The sequence below is a fragment of the Trachypithecus francoisi genome, unplaced genomic scaffold (assembly GCF_009764315.1).
Source record: "Trachypithecus francoisi isolate TF-2019V2 unplaced genomic scaffold, Tfra_2.0 Lachesis_group12, whole genome shotgun sequence".
NCBI lineage: Eukaryota > Metazoa > Chordata > Mammalia > Primates > Cercopithecidae > Trachypithecus > Trachypithecus francoisi.
In genome coordinates, this window is record NW_022681457.1 from 116,826,128 (window position 1) to 116,849,130 (window position 23,003).

General features: G+C 39.0%; 1 protein-coding gene across 20 annotated transcripts in view; it reads right to left on the reverse strand.

The window, feature by feature from the left end:
* Positions 1–612: 612 nt before the first annotated feature.
* Positions 613–23,003, reverse strand: part of CAMTA1 (calmodulin binding transcription activator 1) — a 975,525-nt gene continuing 953,134 nt past the window's right edge. For 5 of the 20 annotated variants that reach the window (XM_033228537.1, XM_033228540.1, XM_033228534.1 and 2 more), the window contains 5 exons: positions 22,226–22,297; positions 18,601–18,794; positions 17,472–17,546; positions 14,335–14,365; positions 620–3,854 (listed from right to left, as the gene is read on the reverse strand). In XM_033228537.1, the coding sequence (XP_033084428.1) occupies positions 3,822–3,854; positions 14,335–14,365; positions 17,472–17,546; positions 18,601–18,794; positions 22,226–22,297 (405 nt within the window). In that variant the 3' untranslated portion in view covers positions 620–3,821. Of the gene's footprint in view, positions 3,855–14,334; positions 14,366–17,471; positions 17,547–18,600; positions 18,795–20,203; positions 20,225–22,225; positions 22,298–23,003 lie in introns of all 20 variants that reach the window. The other 15 variants (XM_033228536.1, XM_033228533.1, XM_033228539.1 and 12 more) reach the window with 6 other exon arrangements.

Sequence of the window (23,003 nt, forward strand, 5' to 3'; positions counted from 1 at the left end):
GGACGCAGTGTGCACAGACCACCTACAGGGTGCAGGTTGGGTACAAGTGAAAAGACGACTGAATAAAGAGGGTAAACAAGAAAAACGTCATTTAATTGTAGTGGGCCCTGGAAACCATTGACTCACGGACTTGCGAGATCCGTGCTGCACAATTTCTCTGGCAGTAGCGGCCAGATGGATTAGATGGACTAGGGAGCACTAGGGAGATAAGGAGAGGCTCTGCAGTGAAAGGGAATGGAGCAGCGATGACACAATACTCAGAAAGGAGGACGTTCGTCATCTGCTGGAAAATGCCTTTTAGAAGACTTCAGAGGATTGTAACTGAAAAGGTGAATTAAATTAGTGTCTTTATCTTTCAAATAACTGCACTGCCTTACACAAATGATTGATATGTTGAGCGACGCCTGGAAAGATAGGCGAAAAGCTCTCGGAATGGTGGCTGGAAGACATTTTTTCTTTCATGGACCTAGCTGAAACAATGTAACATTCAATGTCGAAACATTACATCTGGATCAGAAGGCAATACGTGACATTATTACATATGTTTTGAAACATGTGTCCATCACCTTAGATTTCACTACCCAGTCACATTAAAGCAAAACACACACGTAGTATGGGGAAATTTTCTTCATTTTTAATTTACAGCAGAAAGAATATAAAGCATTCAGAAAACATTTTCCATATTTTAAGGGCAATTCAAAACATTTTGCATGGTTTCCAGCAGCTGAGTTCTTCAACAGATCCATTGATTCAATGATGCTTTACATGCACAATTACAAAAATAAAACTTACAAAAAAGAAGACATCTAGACTAGTTTTACATGCAAGTCTCAGGGACCCCCCATTGGGCGCCAACTACTGTGTGGAACTGCCATAAGCGACCGTGCAGCCAGAGAGGGGTTCGTGTTACCGTCTTTATTTCGTTCACACAGTACAGCTGATTTCGAATGGGTAACAAGAATAGCAATTAAATCTTCAGGAGATAGAATAAGATTAGCTATTAATTTTATAATGAAATCCTACTCCTGGCACTTGGGAATTCAGATTATCCAAGAAAGCTGCGCTTACCTATCATCTTATATTCGAAATTAAGATTCATAACCAAGAAAAAGCGGTCAGAAATGCTTCGTTTCAGTGGAAGTGCCTTTTTGCCTCACCTAGGATTCACAGTTGTACTGGTAGGTTACACCGGTAGGCTTCAAACCTACTTCCTATCCCCTCCATGAGAACCCTCTTAATTCTATGGAAATCTCTATCATCTGTCATTTTCTAACGTATTCAGCTAATAATGTAACATGTGAAACATTAAAAAAAGAAAACGTGAGGGTTAAAGCAAATCCACTGAGGTCATTACTCTGGTCAAAGATCAGTTATTTGTACCATAATACATGGAATAAAGATATCTAAATTCAGTATTACTAGAGGATATTCTGAAAGAGCTGGCTTTCACGTTCTATTCTCGTTTATGAATGCAGTTGTGTTTGTAAATTACTCAGTGTCCTCCTATAGGCCAAACTGTGTAAAATAATAGGTATCTGGGGGACTGCAACAGCTGCAACATAACCCACACATTTAAAAACAAAATTGAGTCAGGTCAGTTTACAAATGTACAGGTGGCTACTAGTTGTGGGGCTGTCACTGTTGTCAAAGCTGATCACAAGCAGAAAGACATATACTGTACAGTAATTCGAGGTTGGCAGTGAAAGGAAGTAATTAAAAAACAAGTACAATTATAGAAAAGGCACCAAGAGCACTGACCCCAGTTTTTACCACAATCTTTTTGTATCTACCTTCCTTCCAAAGACACCAGTTTAAAAGCTTATTTGTGAATATTTTTAGGCTTCACAACAAGCCTTGAGTTTTAACTCACAGTTGGCAGCCAGAACCAAGAAAAAACATCTCAGCTTTACACCAACTGATCCTCAAACGTAACCTGGGAATTTTAAACTGGCATCAGCAAATGCAAACTTTATCCTCTCAATTTAACATTAGTAGTTTCATTGTTAAAAGCATCAGATTTCTTTGGCTCCTCATTATGTGGAAATAGTAATATACCATGCCATCTCTAAAAGACCAGTCTGCATCTTTTTCCTTTTTAGTTATTTTTTTTGTGTGCAATTTTATTACATTTTCTGATTTCCAGCAGGAGATATGGAAACGTGACATTTTTCTACTTTTCATACTATTTCTTTTGTCAGGTTTTTAAATCATTCTAAGTGTTCTTTGTTGGAGTGAGTGGATGGTGTTAAGCTACATACTGATTCATCTTATGATTATCTGTTTTGCAAAAGTAACTTAATTTTCTTAAGCAGTATTAGCATTCACATTACTTGGCACCATTGGCAAAAAAAATTTAAATAAAGTAAACTAAACTCCTGGTAGCCAAAATTAAATGTAAACATATCCTTTTTTTTTAAGTAATGTTACTCTGCCTTTTTTCCTAAGTCTAAATACAGTAGCTTTTTTTTTTTTTTTTGCAGTGTAGTCATGCTTTAGCAAAATGTTCTTCTAAAGAACATTTAAAATAAAGTACTCTTATAGTGAAATAAAGTTTTTTTGTTTCATTTTACAGACCATAGCCACTAATGCTTTGCTTTTGTTCATTTCTTTTTTCTTGATTTCATGCACATATCTCTTTGTTTTAATATATACAATATATACAAACAGTACATCCACATTTTTCTCGCTCATTCAGACACAACTATACAAATAATTTTATCTTGCCATGTTATTGACCTTTGTGAATAAAATATTTAGCAATTAATATAATCCCTTTCAAATATTTTCTCACTTTTCATTTCTACCTTCTATATATACACAGAAACTGCTCAGTTTGGATGAGATATAGCCAAAAACATGGAATTTACTGGCCAGAACGCAGCACCACGCTGATCGTTTAGGTGGCAAATGTCCAGGCAAGATTCATGATTCCTTAGAATTACTACAGCTTCCAAGGTTACTAGAAAAGGCTACATGCTTTACCAATTCTTAAGTAATTCTCATTGCACATGAAAGTAAGGCAAAAAAATTAAAGTGCTGAACATGAAAAAGGGGACAAGATGATTACTACCCTCGCAGGTTCTTGGAAGGTGGTGGGGACAAGAAAATAATTTAAACTCTGTGAGCTGCTTCTCATTATTTCCCATGCATTACCCGTTTACCACACACCTGCCCCTCTGCAAATTTCCACAAGACATTAAAAACCTGCAGATTTCAAAAGTTGCATTAAGTGTGCTGTAGAGATTAAAACAAACAAACAAACAAACAAAAATAAACAGTGAAGGAAATGAGAACACACGGACCCAATAAAGATTTTTGTATGATCTAAGCCCTCCACTGAGAATCAATCCCAAAGATTCAGCTTCTTGGAAATAACCGGCAGGTGCAGGAACAGCATTCTTTTTTGTTGCTAGTATAGCCCCACCTTTTCTTATCTATATTTTTGGTATAAATATTTGTACAGTTCCACACGATGTTTGAATACAGCCCTATATGAGAAGGAAATGGCTTCTTCCTGAGAAGGGGAAGCCTCTTTCAATTCCTCCTGGTGTCTTGATTTCCCGTGATCCAACAGAAGATTGAGTTCCAAGATGTCTTGCTGATCAAATTAAAAGTTGTCCATGAAAGTGCAAATGCAATGACCAAAACATTCCTGTTAAAATCCTGCAGCTGATCTCCCCAAAACTGCAGAGGGATTTTGTGTGTGTGTGTGTGTACGTGTGTGTGTGTGCGTGTGTGTTGTTGCATGTCTCTGCTAAAAACAGAAATGAAAACAGTCTGAAAAGCAATGTCACATTGCTAAGGGATGCTGCTGTATGTCTTCAAGTTCCTTGGCCTTTTTCAATTCTTTCACTCTGGAAGAGAAACAAAACAGAACAGCAGGCGATAACTCTATAGTGAATTGCGACCAAATAAAGAAAAGGGTATATTACCACACCCTCTGAACTGAAGAGCCAAGACTAAAACCCTTTTTGAGGATTGATGGCAAAAGAAACTCCTGTGAAATTGTTGGAGAAAATATTCAAAGAAAAGATGTGACCCTTCTTAAGGTGAAAAAAAAATCATTCTAAAGCTTTGCTCTACATCAAGTGCTCTAAGAATACGGCAAAATCAAAGTCTAATGTATTAAATCAAGTGTGACAATCACATGTTTATCTTAATAAAAATTTAGTCAAATAACTTTCTTTTTAGTCTGGTGGACCACCATTAATGTCCTATCACTCCATGTGATGTAAATTAGGGAAGCTGTACATGCATTTATTTAGCTTTTTTTTTTTTTTTTTTTGAGACAGTCTTGCCCTGTCGCCCAGGCTGGAGTGCAATGGCGCCATCTCGGCTCACTGCAACCTCCGCCTCCCAGGTTCATGTCATTCTCCTGCCTCAGCCTCTCGAGTAGCTGGGACTACAGGCGCCCGCCACCATGCCCGGCTAATTTTCTGTATTTTTTGGTAGAGATGGGGTTTCACCATGTTCGCCAGGATGGTCTCGATCTCCTGACCTTGTGATCCGCCCACCTCGGCCTCCCAAAGTGCTGGGATTACAGGCGTGAGCCACCGTGCCCAGCCTATTTAGCTTTTAATATATCTAAGGATTAAGTTACTATTGCTTTGTTCATAGACTCAAGATTGTTAGCTTTCTTGAACCTAATCATACATCTGTACAACTCTACTCCTTCACACAGGTTTTGTGGAGGCTTTGATTTTTATAATTCCTTACTTTCCTCCCATTCCCCATTATAACTTAAAAAGACATTCAGGTTCCTCTTCCCAGTGATCCCAGATGGACAGCCATAGGGTGCGATACTGATAAGGTACTTTGTTCTATTCATCAAACATACTGTAGTAAACAAATTTAAGTAACGTTGTTATAGACTGAGTCATGGAAAGTTCACATCAGCAAATTACTTATTAATTATCACTGCCGATCTGTAATGTTTAATATAAAAATCAGTCTCAGTTTTTTGGATATGGCCACCTGATGCAGATGGGGTGCTGGGGACGCAGCTGTCTGCTGTAAAAGTATTTCTCTATACTCACAATTACAAACCTGCCTTAATAGCAGGATGGTCAAATGGAAGGCAATGCATGTGGTGTAAGTCCCAGTTTGTGGTACTGCATACCATATAATAACATTTGTTTCCCAAAAATGGGTGTGAGAGGCTAATTTTAGCCAAATAGGAGCAACAGTTTCTTAGGACACCCATACTCTTCTGCAACAGCATGACCAGGAAAAGGTGGATTTGTCGTGGTGCTATACAGAGGGCCATAATCTCAAATATATTTTTCTGATTCCCTAAGCGTCTCTCATTATCTTAAGTTATACCAGTAAAGTAAAACTTTTTTTTTTTTTTTTTTTTTTGAGACGGGGTCTAACTCTGTTGCCCAGGCTGGAGTGCAGTGAGGCGATCTCGGCTCACTGCAACTTCTGTCTCCTGGGTTCAAGTGATTCTCCTGCCTCAGCCTCCCGAGTAGCTGGGATTACAGGCATGCACCACCACTCTCAGCTAATTTTTGTATTTTTAGTAGAGATGACGTTCTGCCATGTTGGCCACGCTGGTCTTGAACTCCTGAGTTCAAGTGATCTGCCCACCTCAGCCTCCCAAAGTGCTTGAATTACAGGCATGAGCCACCAGGCCCGGCCTCAAGTAAAACTTGATAATAGGCAGAGAGAAAATATTGTGAAAAAACCAGTAATCAGTTATTGCTATACTGTATAGGTTGAGAGTCTGGAATGGCACATATGCTATAACAGCAATTTAAGAAAACACTTATATTTACCACTTCCCAGCAGAATCATTTCTGAGTATTCTGCAAAGTTGATATAATCTCTTCACAGAGAAGATGCTCTCTTTTAGAAGAAAAGCTTTATGATGCTATCAGTGATACTAAAAAGAATTATAATATTTGAAAACTTGCTTATTTGTCTGATTTACTTACTACATATACCAAGCGCTAGCTTGGTCCTAGCGTGATGTCTACAAATTGACAGTGACAGACAGTCTATCTCTGAAACTGCTGAATCTTTTCTTGTTAACAGGTACAGTTAGAATACATTGCTATGTTCAAGAGTAGATCCAAATATCACTAAGTTTTAAATTTTTAAATTAAATATACCATGGATTAATCTGGGTCATATTACAGTATAGAATTGTACATCACTAGAGGTCCCTAATTTTGGACATGCATACTTGATAAATAAATGGCTTTTTAAAAATTGAAACATGCTACAGTCTGTTCAATTTTTAAACATGCAGTATCTATACTAACATCCCTTTGGCTGGAAATGCAAGGCATGCACCGATGCCAACTTTGCTTCTGGACATGCAATATCGGTACTTGTGCAGACCTATCTGCTGAATTTTCGCAGCCTGTGCATGCTACTTCAAATGCTACGTTTTCTTTCTGCACTAGCACAGAACTCATTCACAAATATGCGACAGTGACTCCATCACTGATGAGATGTCTAGAATTTGAGGAATTCTGAACTCAAAATCTGATAGCATAAACACAAAGATGTTATACATTCACAATTTTTCTAGAATGAACAGGGATGCTTTAGAAATATTAAGTTCATCATTGAGATGAAATAAAAAGGAGAGTGAATTATAAACCAGAAATGTTTTATGTGGTTTCATACCAAAGAATCTATAATCAGCTGGTCAGGGTAGGTATACCCTAAAACATTTTTCTTTTAATTAAAATGGTCACATTTGTTTTTGCAGTTTTTTCAGTTTCTTTCAGAACCAATTAAAAAGTTGTTTTCATAAGGTTTTAAAGTTGTCATGTAAATACTCTGCTATGAAATTAGTGATGGCCTCACAGACCACTAAGTTAAGGAGAGGTGCATGTCCACATACAGTAACTACATAGGGAAAATGAGAACACTGCAATTTTCAGATATATTTTCCAGGCTTTCACGACTCCTGAGTTAAAGTGGAGAATTTAGTTCTTAGCTTCATGATAAAGTTATCATAGTATGCTAGTATTATACATGACATCAAAATGACTTAAATGGCACAAACTTTTTTTACAGAAAGTCGTTCAAGGAGGAATTAGAAAAAAAGAAAAGGAAAAAATGACAGAGAATACGTACTAAATTCCAATAACTATACAGGTTACATAATATCTGTTACTTTATGTAGTCCTCACAACACTGCCATTAGCTCCAATTTGTAAATGCAGAACCTGGGATGTATAGGAATTAAGCAATCTGCCCCAGTTCACACAGTTAATAAATGGCAGAACAGGGAATTGAGCCCAGGTTTGTCTGACTTCCAAACCTATAGTTTCAACATTCCGCTGCCTCTAAAAATATCTCCCAGGATAACACAGAAATTTTTAAAAAATCGTATTTTATTGTTCTTTTCCAAAAGATTTTATAAGAAACATGCATTTGGAAAATTTCCATGGTATGATATGAAATTAACAACAATTACATTTTCTCAACTCTAAGGTGTCATCTTTTATAATACACTATATTGATTTTATTAATAAAAAACCTTCTTGATGGGGGAAGACCCTCACATAAAATGTACTTATTGATTTTACGACACAATTATTTAGAATCCTAAAACATGTGAAAAGAACGTGTTTAAGAATCAAGGGAGATTTTTAGCCTCATTCTCCAATTTGCAATTTATAGACCATATTGATGTTAACTTACTTCTGAAAGTTGACATGAAATTCGGAGACTTACTATCTGCCCTAGTGAAATCATAAATGAAGTTTTATGTTACTTGAGGGTAGATTATTAGGATGAGACAGTGGTGCTTAATTTTTGTTTTGTTTTAAATCAAATGTCAACTGGATAAAATAATGTTTGAATGTTACATTGCCTCCAAAGAAACAGAAAACAATCACATCACCAAAGTGATCTAGAGTAACATATACTAGAATTTTACAACAAATTTTAAGAAATAGATGTTTCAAATCAGAGTGTTTCAAATGGTTAAATTTAAGATCACCTTGTTATTAATTAAGGACATGAATGATTATTCAGGCAGATGTTAATTAAAAATAAATCTTTACCAATGAGAAGGATACAAAATAGAAGTTTAACCATTACTATCTCTGGGTGATTTTCCTTGGTTATTTGTATTTCCAGAATTCACTGCAATTAGTATGTGCTGCTTTTGTAATAATAATTATTCCTGCTTGTTAGCTTTTATGTTCTTCACTTATTTACAGACAAGGTTGCACAGGCTTGAGTGCAGTAGAACAGTCATAGCTCACTGTGGCCTGGAATTTCTTGGCTCAAGCAACCTTTAGCCTTAGCCTCCTGAGTAGCTAGGACTACAGGCACACATCACCACATCTGGCTAATTTTTAATTTTTTTTTTTTGTCTAGACAGGGGATCTAAATATATTGCCCAAGCTGGTCTTGAACTCCTGGCCTCAAGCAATTCTCCTGCCTCAGCCCCCAAAATTACTGAGATTATAGGCATGAGTTGCTTGTTAGTCTTAAAAAAAAAAAAAGTGAATTAGATGGTTTTCTATCCATCTGTTACTAATCTGTCTTACAAATGCTGTGATCACATTATGCAAAAACAACTGAAAAATTCAGTGGAAGGAAAAAAAATTCAATTTTGTAGACTGAAGCCAAAATCAATGGACTGAACTGGTTTCATTAACATTACCTATGTTGTAAGCAAATTTTTCGGTATACAAACTTGGTAAATATAGACAAGAATTTTTGAAATTGGAATTAGACTTGAAAATCCAGGACCTGTGGTCCCCATATCTATAGGACTTGGAACACAGGTGCATGATAAACTTTTGTGATGTTACACAAACTTAGCTAAGGGTTACTGAGTGCTCAGTTCTCTTAAGAAATTACAACTGTTAGACTCATTCAGGGCTAAGAAAGAACTGAATCTAAAAATGTCCAGGTTATCTAAAAAAAAAAAAATTATAATTGCACTTACTTCTAAATTCCCTTACACAGAAGACAGGCAAAGCAGTATTCCCCGAGCTCATAGAGGCAATGCAGGACAGAAGCTACAGTTCCCACAGCGCCAGTGCTGCCCTCAGGAAAGCTGCACGGCCACATTTCTGACTCCTATCAGTAACTTGCAAAGTAGAACTCTTATTGGCTCTGACTTAAGTAATTAGAATAGTAAGACTGACCTGTGACCATTCAGCTATTAACATTAAAGACAATCCCAGTATTTCCCCAAGCATTCTAGGCTGAGAATAATCACCACCTGGGATACCATTGTAGTCTCAATTCCCCCTCCCCAAAAAGTTGCATCGTAATGTACTGAAGTGATGTCGTAAGCAACAGCACTGAAAGCCAGCAAAAGCCCACAGGGTTTACTTCCATCAGACGTCCAATGATCATTTATGAATCAATGAAGTAGGCCTGCTTCAGAAACTTGTAGCAAACAATGGCTCCATGGGTAAAGCGTAAGGCAAAGCTGCTTCATTACATCTACTCAGTGATGCTCAGCCAGAGAAATGTCTCATGAGTCAGTGGAGTTCAGCGGGAATATTCTCGCAATGCTGGACGTCAAAAATAGACAGGGCAGCGGATGCGGCTTTCTGATTATTACCTGTTGCTTTCAGAGCTGCAATAGCTTGTGGGGAATTTAGGAAAAGAGAGATCTTGCCATTTTCCAGAAATCTCATTTGGATTGCAAAACAAAAAAGACAGAGAGGCCCAATAAGAATGACACAGAGCATGTTGTCTGCAATTTAACACACACCACTGTGTTCCAAAAATATTCATTTCCTAAAAGAGGCAAGTGAGACAAAATTACTTTGGAGATTTAAAATACATCCATGATGACACATCCCACGTTCACGTCTTACTTCTCATGAACACATCAGGCCATTTAGAAACTATGCCTCATGCCAAATTGAGCTACAGAAGTGTGAGAACACATTTGTTGACCCTAGAGCACTGTTTACTTCTCAGTACACTTCCCGGCATTGTTAGAGGACTGTCCCTTGGATAAAAGTGTACATAACACAGCCAAAAGTGCAAGCGTAATTTTTAGAACTTGGTAATGACCTAATGCAACTATGACCCCGGACTGCTCTCAGAAGCGCACAGCAGAGCTGCTCTGTTGAGACCACTACTTACCAGCTTCTGGCAAAGTGTTTGGAAACCCGCTTCTCAAATAAAAAGAAAATACGTTGTTTAAAAATGTGTGAGTAAAAAGTGTTATTTCTTCTTCCTCTAATTAAGGTCTTATTCCAGTAAAATAACTGCACCTGCCTTTACTGAACACAGGTGACTAGGCCAGCAGTTTATAAGAAATAGGTTATTTAAATACTAGCATTCCCACTGCTTTTAATAACACCTGTAGTGACTGTTAGAGTTTACAAAGCCTTCTCACAGGAATAGTGTCTCGTATCGGGAAACGAGGAATTTGTCTAGAAATTGCTTTTCAGAGAGTGGTGTCTCTCATCTATGAGAACACTTTCTACTGCCCATGAAAAATAAATGTCTTAGAGAAGTGGAAAGTCATTTTCTGTCTAGAAAAAGAGGCATTTTAGTTTTTATTTTTTAGGTCAAGCAAGTCTCAATACTTTGAGGATAAATCTGTTATGTAACTGAACTATCTGCTGACATACAAGGTATCTTGGTTTTTCTTTATGCAACTGAATAATATCCTGTTAGATATATTCAAAATCCAACTGAAAGTATCTTTTCAGCATATGTACTTTAAAAGTTTCTTAAACCTTAAAAATCCGTCAGTCATTTGCTGAGAAATCGCTTTTGTTGATTTAAATAATCTCTTTGTGTAGAACAAAAGTTCTCTCCTAAATACAGCTATTGTGTCCAAGGCAAAAAACAAAAACAAAAACAAAAACAAAAAACCCTGATGACAGTATGGAGAGTTTGTTAATTTCGCTTTAAGTTACTGGATAAATTAAGACGTAGCCCTGAAGGAAATGGGGGATAAAAATGAGTTGTACTCAGTGAAAAATATTTGGTGCTTTTCCTTAGCCTTTCCCAAGCAAACACAAAACATTTCAAGACACAAGTGGTATTTTCTGATTGCTCTGCTGCTGGAATTCGTCTGTCGTGTCTTAACGCTGCCTTTTTAGATCTCCCCCTGCTCCACTGACATAGGAGTTTGGGTCAGTTTTAGTGTTTTACAAATACTGTCCCCTAAAATTTAATCCTGTAAGTTTTCAAATATTATTTTTCTTTTCTTTTCTGAGACAGGGTCTCACTCTGTTGCCCAGGCTGGAGTGCAGTGGCATGATCATGACACACTGTAGCCTCGACCTCCTGGGCTCAAGCAATCCTCCCACCTCAGCCTCCAGTAGCTGGGAAAATACTACTTTTCAATGTATAAACCATGTCTTAAATATGGAATACTTTATGAATTAACAAAATAAGTATCTTCTTTAACATAATTTCCAGGACTATAAATCTTCCTCAGAGAATGCTCTGCCTCCCAAGAGTAATTTCAATTTGGGGACTCTTAAAGGGAGTGCCATTGTGACTTCTCTGATGGAAGAATGAGGGAGAGAAGATCTTATTGGTCATCACACAAAGCCATATATACGCTATTCCTCGGTTCAGAGAGTTAGCTAAATATCACCAGGATAGAAGGAACCTTCTCAGCCCCTATCTCTCAAACTTGCGTAGACGTTGTGAGGCATAAGGGGTGTCATGAGATTCCAACTTTCCATGCATGAGTACGAGTTTTAGGAGTTCACAACAGAATGTAGCAGGCATTAAATAAATTGAGGTTGGGATTCTGGTTTGCACTGAAAAGCACCTTCTGAAAATGTTTCTTAAAAATGGTCATTAACATAACAGAAACTAACAAGCTTCAAAAACGCATAAGCAACCACCTCCCGTAAAATGTTGTCCTTGCAGCAGGTGATATTGATTGCATGTAACATGCATGATACTACAACTTGTAGTTAAACTGAACACTAGGGCATGCATCTATTCTCTTGGAGGTTTTTTAAAATGGAAAGAAATATTATCTATATATATGCAAAGGGTGAGAGGGAATAGAGGGAGAAATGGAGATTTTTGTCCTTTTTTTTTCTTACATTTCAAAAACAAACATCTCTGACCCAGCTCTATCACAAGGGACCCGAAATATTTTAATTGGGAACAATTCCCTAAGTCTAAAGAGGATTAATTAGTTAAGTTTACGTAAGAGTATAGCTGCTTTTTTTTCCTCAAAAAAAACAAATTGTTCCTTCAGCAATTATTTATAGTTTTAAATAGATGAGCCTTTAAATTTTTAAAATTTTAAGGCTTTTAAGGCTTTTTTTTGGTTTTTCTTTTGAGACGGAGTCTTGCTCTGCCGCTCATGCTGGAGTGCAGTGGCACAATCTTGGCTCACTGCAACCTCTGCCTCCCAGGTTCAACAGATTCTCCTGCGCACACCACCACGCCCAGATAATTTTTGTATTTTTAGTAGAGACGTGGTTTACCATGTTGGCCAGGCTGGTCTCGAACTCCTGACCTCAAGTGGTTTGGCTGCCTCGGCCTCCCAAAGTGTTGGGATTACAGGCATGAGCCACCATAGCCGGCCCTTTTAAGGCTTTTAAATCTAGGGTTAAGGTCATTATTACAAAGGACTTAAAAAACTAAATTCTTCTATCATCAAGTTGGCACACAACAATCTGTGGGCCAAAATCCAGTCCAGTATCTATTTGTATATATAAAGTTTTATTAGAACACAGTCATAGCCATTCATTTATGTGTTGTCTGTGGCTGCTTTCCTGCTACATTAAAAGAACTGAGTAGTTGGGACTGACTGTACAGCCCACAAAGCTTAAGGTATTTACTATCTGGACTTTCAGAAAAACATCTGCCAACTCCTGGGTTAAAATATAATAAATAAAGATTAGCATCAACATAAGTCTAGTTAGATGGGAAATAATATGTCCAGAAACATTAGCAGTTAAAACTGCTAAGAGATTTTTTGAACTATGACCTTTTCTCAGAAATCTTAAAGATGACTAAATAAAGTATTAGTGTAAGGTTAAGAAGAGGGGGCATTGAATATAGTCGAGTTGATAGAATTCCCGTGTTATAATTTCAACTCATTTTTTCTCTTAAGATTATATATAAGAAACAAGTTGTCAAGATTTTGATAGATTTTGATAAATTCTATTTCTGGCTTTTTTTTTTTTTTGAGACAGGGTCTCGCTCTGTTGCTCAGGCTGGAGTGCAGTGGCATGATCACAGCTCACTGCAGCCTCAACCTCCCAGGCTTACATGATCCTCCCACCTCAGTCTCCCGAGTAGCTGGGACTACAGGCATGCCCTACCACGCCTGGTTAGCTTTTGATCTTTTGTAGAGATGGAGTTTCCCTATGTTGCCCAGGCTGGCACTGAACTCCTGGGCTCAAGCAATCCTCCCACCTCAGCCTCCCAGGCTTACATGATCCTCCCACCTCAGCCTCCCAAAGCGCTGGATTATAGGCATGAGCCATCGTACCTACCCTATTCTTGGCTTTGAAAAAATAGTTTTCTGACACTAAATCTTTGATTATAACTCAAACACATTATAGTTGCTTCTGGGAGACTTTTGCCTTTTGTCCTGCTTACAAATTAGCATCATATTCTAAAATCTCAGGAACTAAAATTACTCACTGTCATCTCTTTAAAATTCAAAGCCTATTGGAATCCCTACTCTTGTTATGTAGAATATAAACATTTAAGACATTTTACACCACATTTTCGTTATTCAGCATTACCATCGAGTGATGGAAGGCCAGTTCACTATTTTATAATGAATGTCCTGGGTTTGTACTGAAAGGGCAGCCTTATACACTGACTTACCTCACAGCACCAGGGAGGGGGAGATTTAGAAAATGCAACCACAGGAGCAGGGTATAGGGAAACAGCCATTCTCAGTAAGAAACAGGTTCATTTAAAAAAACAAAAACAAAAAACTAGGACCACCTCCTAGTGAGCCTCCTTGCTTTAGACATTTTGACAAAACAGTCATTGAGAAAATATCATGTGGCAAATTATCTTAATCACAAAAAGCCACTTGCTGAGTGTTTTCATGTAACACAGCCTTATTTGGCCGGGTACGTGGCCTACCAGCCCTGTTTTCGTCCCCAGCCTTCCTCTGCCACATCCTAGGCATGCCCTGCAGTGGTTTCGAACGGCCCTCCCTTTTACTCACTCATGCATTTGTACATCTAATGTATGTGACTGTTCTCCTGTCATATAAAATAGCAGTGTTAGTAATTAGGGTTAGTTTTTACTTGATTTTATTTCATTCAGAATGGATGTGAAACTTACTGGCATACCTAGGCTGCAGCCCCATGCAAGCAAGCAAAAAGCAAAATACTGAAAATGGAAGAGAAGAGAAACTGGCTAGCAGGCAGCTAAACTCACCCTTTTGTACAGCCTATGGTCCGCCAGGGGGCTTTAGACAGTAAAACAACACCAGAGAGCTATTAGCACGTGAGGGTCACAACAGAAATCTTATAAATAGCTTTATTTCAACAAAAAAGAGTGTGACATGGTTTCTTTTTTGGAAAGAAAGAAAAAGAGAGTGATGGTGGGGGTATGTGAAATGAGTAGGTAGAAAATTCACCAATTTAAGTCTCAAAAAATTGGGGTCATATGACTTAGAAATGGGACACTTCTGACTGATTCCTGAAGCCACTATCTACCTACCTTTTTGAGAGGGTGTCATATGAAGTTTTCCTTTTTTTTTTTTTTTTTTTTTTTTTGAGACAGTCTCTCCCTGTCGCCCAGGCTGGAATGCAGTGGTGCAATCTCGGCTCACTGCAACCTCTGCTTCCCAGGTTCAAGAGAGTCTCCTGCCCCAGCCTCCCAAGTAGCTGGGATTACAGGTGCACACCACTACACCCAGCTAATTTTTTATATCTTTAGTAGAGACAGGGTTTCACCACGTTGGCCAGGCTGGTCTCAAACTCCTGACCTCAAGTGATCCGCCCGCCTCGGCCTCCTAAAGTGCTGGGATTACAGGCACGAGCCACCGCACCCGGCCAAGATTTTCTATCTTAATAAGATTTTAATGCTTCTAAGGGACAACAGACATGATAGTTTCTTTTAAAATAACATTAAATAACTCGACCCAGAATGAAAATAGGATTACACACATCCTAAGGAAAATATGAGTTTAAAACAAACTTCCAGGATAGATTTTTAGGATTTCTTCAAGATCCTTAATTGAACATATTAACAGAATATACAGAAATGGGAAGTGAATACTGATCTTAGTGCAGAGGTGATAAAATCTGCCTATTTTTCTAACATCTGAACTGTAAATGGTCAAGAGCCAATAACATTTTTTATTTCATTCCAATTAATGCACAGGAATCCAGAGCCCATATCTGATGTTCTCTTCATAATGAACCTTCTTGTTATCCATCTTATGATGTTATTACCAGTTAAAACATACACTTAGGAAAGGCAAAAATCTTCATGAAATTTTTCTCTACCAGTTTACAGAAAGAGAACTCTAAAAACAAAAGTGAAAGGACTCCTTTGTTTAGCTTACTTTGTGGGGGCAACCTTTCATGAATTTATGTTTTGTTTAAATATCTCATGCTCTTAATTCTCTCAGAGTAAACACAGGACACAGCTTTGGCAAAAATGAAAGGGAGACGAGTGTAGGACTTTATGCAGTTTTGCTCCTACGTTACCCACACATTCATGCAAAGTCTGAGGATCAGGCTAGAAGAAATGAGGAAAAAGTCTAGCACAACTTAACTTGCAGACATTCTGGTTTGTCTGAAGTGGCCTAAAGAACAGTGGTGTTAAGGTAATTTTCTTGAAAATAAAATCTATCTGGAAAGTATCAACCACAGTGTTATGAAAGAAGATGTGATTCTGCTCAAAGTGGCCAAAGTCTATTGTTTTTAGTGCTGGATAGGGTCTTGCTCAGGTTTTTCATTTTGCAGGTCTAAGAGGAAAAGGGAGGAAGGAACTATGAACGTATTGGAGAATGTAAGGAAAAGGGCCCAGGTGAGTCCTTGATCTGTTCACCAAATAAAGAAAATCCACTACTCTATTTGGTCCTAAGTCCCCTGCAAAGTAAAAGGTATGACTGAACAATAAAGAAAAGAGGCTGCCTTAGGTGAGGCTCGCAGAATTAATTTCATGATCTTAGAGCCATACCCATTTTGGGGATGCATTTCCTAACAGGACGTCCTGTTTCAGATACTGACACTGGTATGTTACTCATTAGCCATCGTGGTGAAAAATCTCCCATCCTCGCACGGTGGAAAGCAAATGTTGCTGAGGCACAGGGCGAGTGAACACTGGCTTCTGCACGGCATGGTAGCTGGGGAAAACCATCTATCCTAGTGAATACTGTTTTTAAGTTTTCATGATGCTAATGCAGTGGCTGTGCATGTTTCCTTCTATGGTCACAAAAATAAATTCTTTTGTTAATTTAAGTAAAAGTACAAATAACCCATTAAACCTATTAAGTCTTAAAGGCAAGGTATTTTCAAAGCTAGCAATCAGATGGTTGTAGGAGTAAGAAAAACTAAAGCAAAATGAAACCTCCAAGGAGTCCAATTAAATATGAATACTAGGACTTTTGGTATAATTAAATAGGAAGAGGAAATAAGACATTAAAGAGCCTGCTTTAATGTTTGGTTCTATAAACTGCACAGCTCCTGACACACAGAGCAACAACCCAACCACACAGAAGGTGGTCTACACCCAGCTCAGACGGCCGCAGTTACAGACGTCAGACTGGAATATTAACCTGGATAAAGAACACAAACCACTTTCACCAGCCCTCTGAAATCTAAGTAGAGACGCTAGTCTTCATAAAGAAAGCTCCAATTTGAGAAACAAAGAGAAATTCCTCTGGCTTAGCTCCATGAGAAGATGCTACGTCCCACAGAACGCTGGGGTCACAGGACCCCATTTCCTACTAATTGAAGATATGCCCAGAATCTCAGATGTCTTTCTTTTCCTGAACAGCTGCATTCCAGCAATCTCTCCTGTTCCTCATCACGGACCAGCTTTAACTGCTAGTTTCATAATAGAGGATGTTAGCAATTACATGACCAGCAGAGGGCACCAGCTATTTGGTGGAAATTCTACATCAGAAAACTTGTTTGGAATTCATGGTTTTCCTTTCCTTCCTTGAGACTAGAAAGTGTTTTCTCTTTGGACACACGCTAGCATGGCAAAGGATTAGAGCAAAGAACATACTGCAATGTGGCGTATCAATCGCAGGTTAAAGAGAAACTTAATATTAAAAGCTAGTCCGACTAAGTTGACCTCACACCCAGATTAAAACAGAAAAACACGGGTATGAATCTCCATTGTTCAAACAGCATCGTCTGACATGGTTACCAGCGTTCCAAGGGTAGCAACCTGATCCCTACTTAAAGAGCTCTACTACCCTATTGTAATTTGGGACATCTGCCCTGATTATCTGCAGGGGGATTAGCTTTACATAGGAGTTAGTGAGGGTTAAGAAGGTCAGGGATGCTTCATCATTCTCCCTGAGCAGAATGTATAAACGAGGACTAGTGTACCTGTGGCGACAGCGGCGTAGAAACCTCATTATTTTTCGAGCAGCTTGATCCTGCTTTTTGGTTAGCAAACTGCTCCTGAAAAAGTCAGAATATTATTGTCACAAGAAGGGCACAGTAAAGCCCAATATGCGAAACTGGTCAGCAGTGACAGAGGACTCTGCATTAAGCAGTTCACGTAGCAAAGCCAACAGCATACGTTAAAGATGTATACAATCTGAAGGGGAATGAGTGCGTATGCTGTTTTCATAGTATCGAGTCCAGGCATCACTAGAGGAGAAAGGAGGGTGTGTGCAGGCGCCCTCAGCTTCAAGAGAGACTATATAAAGACTGAAAATAAAATGCCACTTAAATATTCTTTCACAATTTATTAGAAGCTCATTTTGCCGCAAAAGGCATTCTGGCATTAGAGAGGCTTTCTTAGTTTAGAAGGTGATTCACGGGAGTTGATACACTCTTTGGGCTATTGTGCAAATGTTCTGATCAATGTATTTTACTCGGCTCAACGTTTTTATCACAGTCTCTAAAATGGAACAGCTTAACCCTAATTACTCTTCCAAGGTTGCAGTAATTCTACAATTTCACTCATTTCCCATTTGCCCCAAGAATAGTCTTGCCTCTAATCCGAATGTAGCATCATATACATTTCAGTTACATTATGATTAGGGACAAGTTCTGTTTAGAAATAACTCCAAGAATAGTTTTTGTATTTTCACATTGAAAATCAGATTTCCTTCAGCCTCAAAGAGCATGTTTATATAAAATTACATGAGTGCTGGCAGCGGGCTGTACTTTTTTTTTCTTCTAAAAAGGAAATGGGTTAAACTACTATAATCGAGTGGTAACTTTCTGAGTAGAAACTGGTGCTGCCAAATTCTGATATAAGGTGAAATTGGGTGGCAATATCAAAATAATTGGGTGGGATGTAGAGAGAGCTAATAAATATTCAAAACCAGACTCAGCACAGGTGTTAAGTATACAGCCACCACGCCTAGAACGTTCTGGAACACAGTGACTGCCAATGCTTTAGGCCTGTCCCCAGACTCCAATGTCAGCCCAGGACAAGTCTTTCAAAGAAGTCAGAGTTCTCTTCCCTAGGGAGCTTTAACTCCATGAGCTCTTTTCCACCCACCTGAGTTTCTGTTGTACAATCACAGCCGTCCGGCGAGCCTGCCGTCTTTTGCCACATTTCTTATAACTTCGGTAGTACTTTTGGATCAGCACAGCAGCCCGTCGGCTCTGCTGGAATTTTTTTTGTTCATAGTAACTTCGGAATTTGCTCTGGATAAGGATGGCAGCCTGTGTCATCTTTTTATAAAGTGCATACTGCAGGGGAAACAAGAACAAGCAACACAGTAACAACAGAGGCCGCACAGGCTCAGCGTCCTTCGAGTTTACCGGGAAGGGAAGAAGAGAAAATGCTTTTCCCCTCTATTATCACATCCTCTGTTCAGGGTTTAATCACAAAAGAGGCAAACGAGGAAGCTTTACACCTACCTTTCCAAAATGTAAACTATTACTTTAACGGTTGCCTTCAGACATACTTTTTTCCCCTAAAACATCAAAATATTTAGCCCTTCTTGGAGAAAAATTTAATAGCAATACCCTTACACGTTTACGAATCTAAAACCAGATTTCGACAGGAAAATTTTAAATGCTTCAGATTAATATTTCCTATCCAGTTTTGAAACAGGAATATAATTTTTTCATGCCTTCCAATTCCCACCATACACAAATTGACTTAGCCGTCAGCCCCCGGTTGCTAACTATCATTCCACATGACAAGTTTCTGACTGAGTTACAAGGTCCCAAATACAAGGCTTATCATGAAACGCTGACACCTTTAAGCCATTTTAACCTGTAAAAGATGAACACTCGTAAGACCAACACGGTGGTGAAGCCGTGAAACATGGACGGCTGTCACAGTGCTGTGGGCGGCCCAGGAGGCAGTGCCAGGAGCCCTCCACCCAGCCCGCTGCAGAGCTACAGAAGTGAGGAATGAAGGCCCAGGGTGAATTCTCCTCAACCTCAGTCTCTAGGCACCAAAAATACAGAGCTCTCCATGGTCTTCAAACGTTATGTCCAAATTTCTAATAAAACAGAGTATGACTCTGGGGATGAGAAGCGGCAATGAAGCCCTTTGCTTATAAGAAGGCAACTTACCATTGCAAGGAAAAATATTCCCCAGAAAATCCCTGTATCTGCCTAACTGTATCTCTGGATGTATGAGGAGGTGAAATGAGGGAGGGAAACTGCCTTCTCAGAATCGTCCAAGAACCCGGACCCTTCTGCGAGAAAATTCTTTGGTCTTATCTGACCTGCTTCACCTTTTCACTGGTCTGAAAGTCTTTGAAGACAAGAATGCTGTAGCCTACAGAGCCCCGGTGGTTTCCATCATCTCCACCTGTGCACGTGACACACTCAGACCCATCGGGCCGTCGTGAAGTGCTTTGGGAAAAAGGGTATTTCCTTAGTGGCCACAGGGCTCACGGGAACTGGCTTAGATGGATTAACACCAGCCAAAAAATGTCCAGTTATGAATGTCGAAACCCACTCCAACTGAATAACCACGTGGTCCCCAGAGGACGGATGCACTGTGCTTAGGCGGCCTGGCAAGGGGGTACGTTTACTCCATGACCATGCCATCTTAATGGCCCCTCCCTGTAGCTGGTGATGGGAGTGAAGTTTGGGACTCTGGTGGAATGGTTTGTGAGAGGACTTGGGTGCATCATTACCTTCAAGGCTATCCATGTCAGCTTGGGGGAAAAACAGAAAATACAAGATTAATGTTAGATTGCTGAATATAATGAAATTAAAAACCAGAATCAATAAAACTCCCAACCAAGAAAAAAAAAAGGCAACCTGGCTATATTAATGCCTTCCGTTTTCCAAAATATTTGTTTTACAGTTGTTACTCTTTCCAAAAATAACGCCTTCTGTCTTCCCAGCTGTAGATGACAATTTCTGGGGAGGGTTATTTTTTTAAAAAAACCAAACTCATATTTTGGAATCAATACCTGTTGTAATCACAGACTTGAAACCTTCCTTCTGTGTATCACTTGTGCTCCCAGGAAGCCTGCTCACCAAACAGAAGCCAGTGCGGCTCCTTGCTGTAGAGCTATAGGCACTGTGGTGTCAGCGTTTGCACAATAAACCTTCCTTTTCTGGGATCATGAACTCAACTGGCTCGAAGCCGAAGACGTCCCCCCACTCCTATTAATCGGGCTTAATCCTAGAGAGGCTTGAGGAAACGGCAACCCGAATCAGAAACTGAGGCAAGTCCTGGATTATGACAAGGTAACAGAATCCCTAATAATCTATGTGACCATTACACATATTAGAATGTATTATTCCTGAAATAAAAATTTAGAACGACCTAAAGCACAATCTAATAAAAGGTTCTAGAATCTACTGACAGGCCTGAATGTTACCATGCGAACCAGTCAAAACTCCATTAGGCAATTTTTAATATTTTATAACCACCTCAATGATGAGAAAGGCCTAATATTCATGTAATTTCTCTGGGCTTCAGCTGCTTCATCTGTAAACTGGAAATAAATACTGCTTACTTCAAATAATTGCAAAAAGGAAATGAGATGGGGCACCTAAAAAATCTAGTACGTACTAGTTGCCCCAAAAATATGAGTTCCCTTTCCCATCTGACTAGTTCCATAACCCTACAAGTTGGTTTGCAAACAGTAATACTGCACGAAAGAGTACTTAGATATTTGTGTTGCACCTTTAACTAAGGTGAACAAAAGCAGTTTAAGATGTTCTGAGCTTCCTCTGATTTTCAAAGATTTTAACAATTCTTCATTTTAAAATGCATAAGAAGCTGAAAGGAAAATGGCCAAAGATTAAATACCTTCTGTAATTCAAACTCAAACGTAATACATAGCCAGCATTTACCTTCTCCAATCACCGTATCACACACTGGATTCCCCAGAGTTCTCTAATTACTAGGGAGTTTATGAAAGTATTGGACCATGGATCCTCCCCACAAAGATAATAGTGTTAGGATCAGACCAGTATCTCGGTAGGTAATAATACCAAAAGATCAAAAATGTGGACAAAAACTGTTTTGCGGTGCAAGTCTAATTGCAGATGGTTTTGTTTTCCTCTTTTTGTTTTAGAGACGAGGTCCAAGCTGGACTTCGATACCTGGGCTCAAGAAGATCCTCTGGCCTCAGCCTCTCGAGGAGCTGGGATTACAGGGACACACCAACCACCATGTCTGGCTTCCCCTGGTTTTTGTTTGTTTGTTTGTTTTGTTTTTGTTTGTTTTATCATGGCAGTTCAAACTAAGTCTCTGGCCAGGCACAGTGGCTCACACATGTAATCCCAGCACTTTGGGAGGCCGAGGCAGGCAGATCACTTGAGGTCAGGAGTTCAAGATCAACCTGGCAACATGGTGAAACCCCGACTCTACTAAAACTAGAAAAATCAGCTGGGCATGGTAGCACACGCCTGTAGTCCCAGCTACTTGGGAGGCAGAGGCAGGAGAATCGCTTGAACCTGGGAGGTGGAGGTTGCAGTGAGCCCAGATCGTGCCACTGCACTCCAGCCTGGGCGACAGAGCCAGACTCCATTTCAAAAACAAAAAAACAAAAAAACAGAAAAACAAAAAAACAAAAAACAAATTAAGTCTCTGTAATGAAGTACTAGATGTAGTGCTCTTTAGCCAAACTGCACACCAGGATCCTCAGTGGCCTCGGGTGGGGCACAGTTCCCTTCTGTGGTGCAAAACTGAGGTTTACCTGTTTATATTTTCTGTAACAACGCTGAATGACAGCAGCAGCTACTTCTTGCTGTTCCCGCAAGGGTCGACCCTTAAGGGTAAAGTAAGGAGAAAAAAATCAGTAATGATGAACTACCAGAAATATCAGCTTTTTATTACTATTCATTTAATGCACCTTCTCAGAGCTGAGATCCCAGGTTTACCAAAAAATATTGATAATTAATTATAAATGAGGAAAAATGAATTTATAGAATAAACCTCAGACTATCCTTGCTTCTAAATAAAACTATGATTTTGGAATGTTAAGTAGACTAAAAATATATTCCCTTTTAAAGTATTTAACAAATTAGGCACTGTACTATTTGTCTTGCCAGATCTCAACTATCTTTCCTAAGATAACCCCAACTACTTTACTTTTGGATCAAGGATTAATGGCTTTTAACACCTTTTTGGGAGTGGTTGGAGACCACTTTGAGAATCTGTAGAAAGCCATGGGTCCCCTTCCCACCAAAAATGCACATAGAAGAGCTTTACTGCTTAATTTTAGGAGTTCAGGGGCTGCCTGGGGTTAGTCCCCAGGCCTCCAGTTGAAAACCCCTGCTTTAGGTCGTGACCTCCTAGCAGCAGAGGGGTCACTTTACTTTATATTAACTGAATAACAGGCATCCATATCATTACCAACAGTATGTTGACAAGGTGATAACCATTACATTGGCTAACATTATTTTACTAAAGCTTCTGAGAATTATTTAATGTGACATTAACAACTTTCATTAAACTCGTGAAATTTGCTTTAA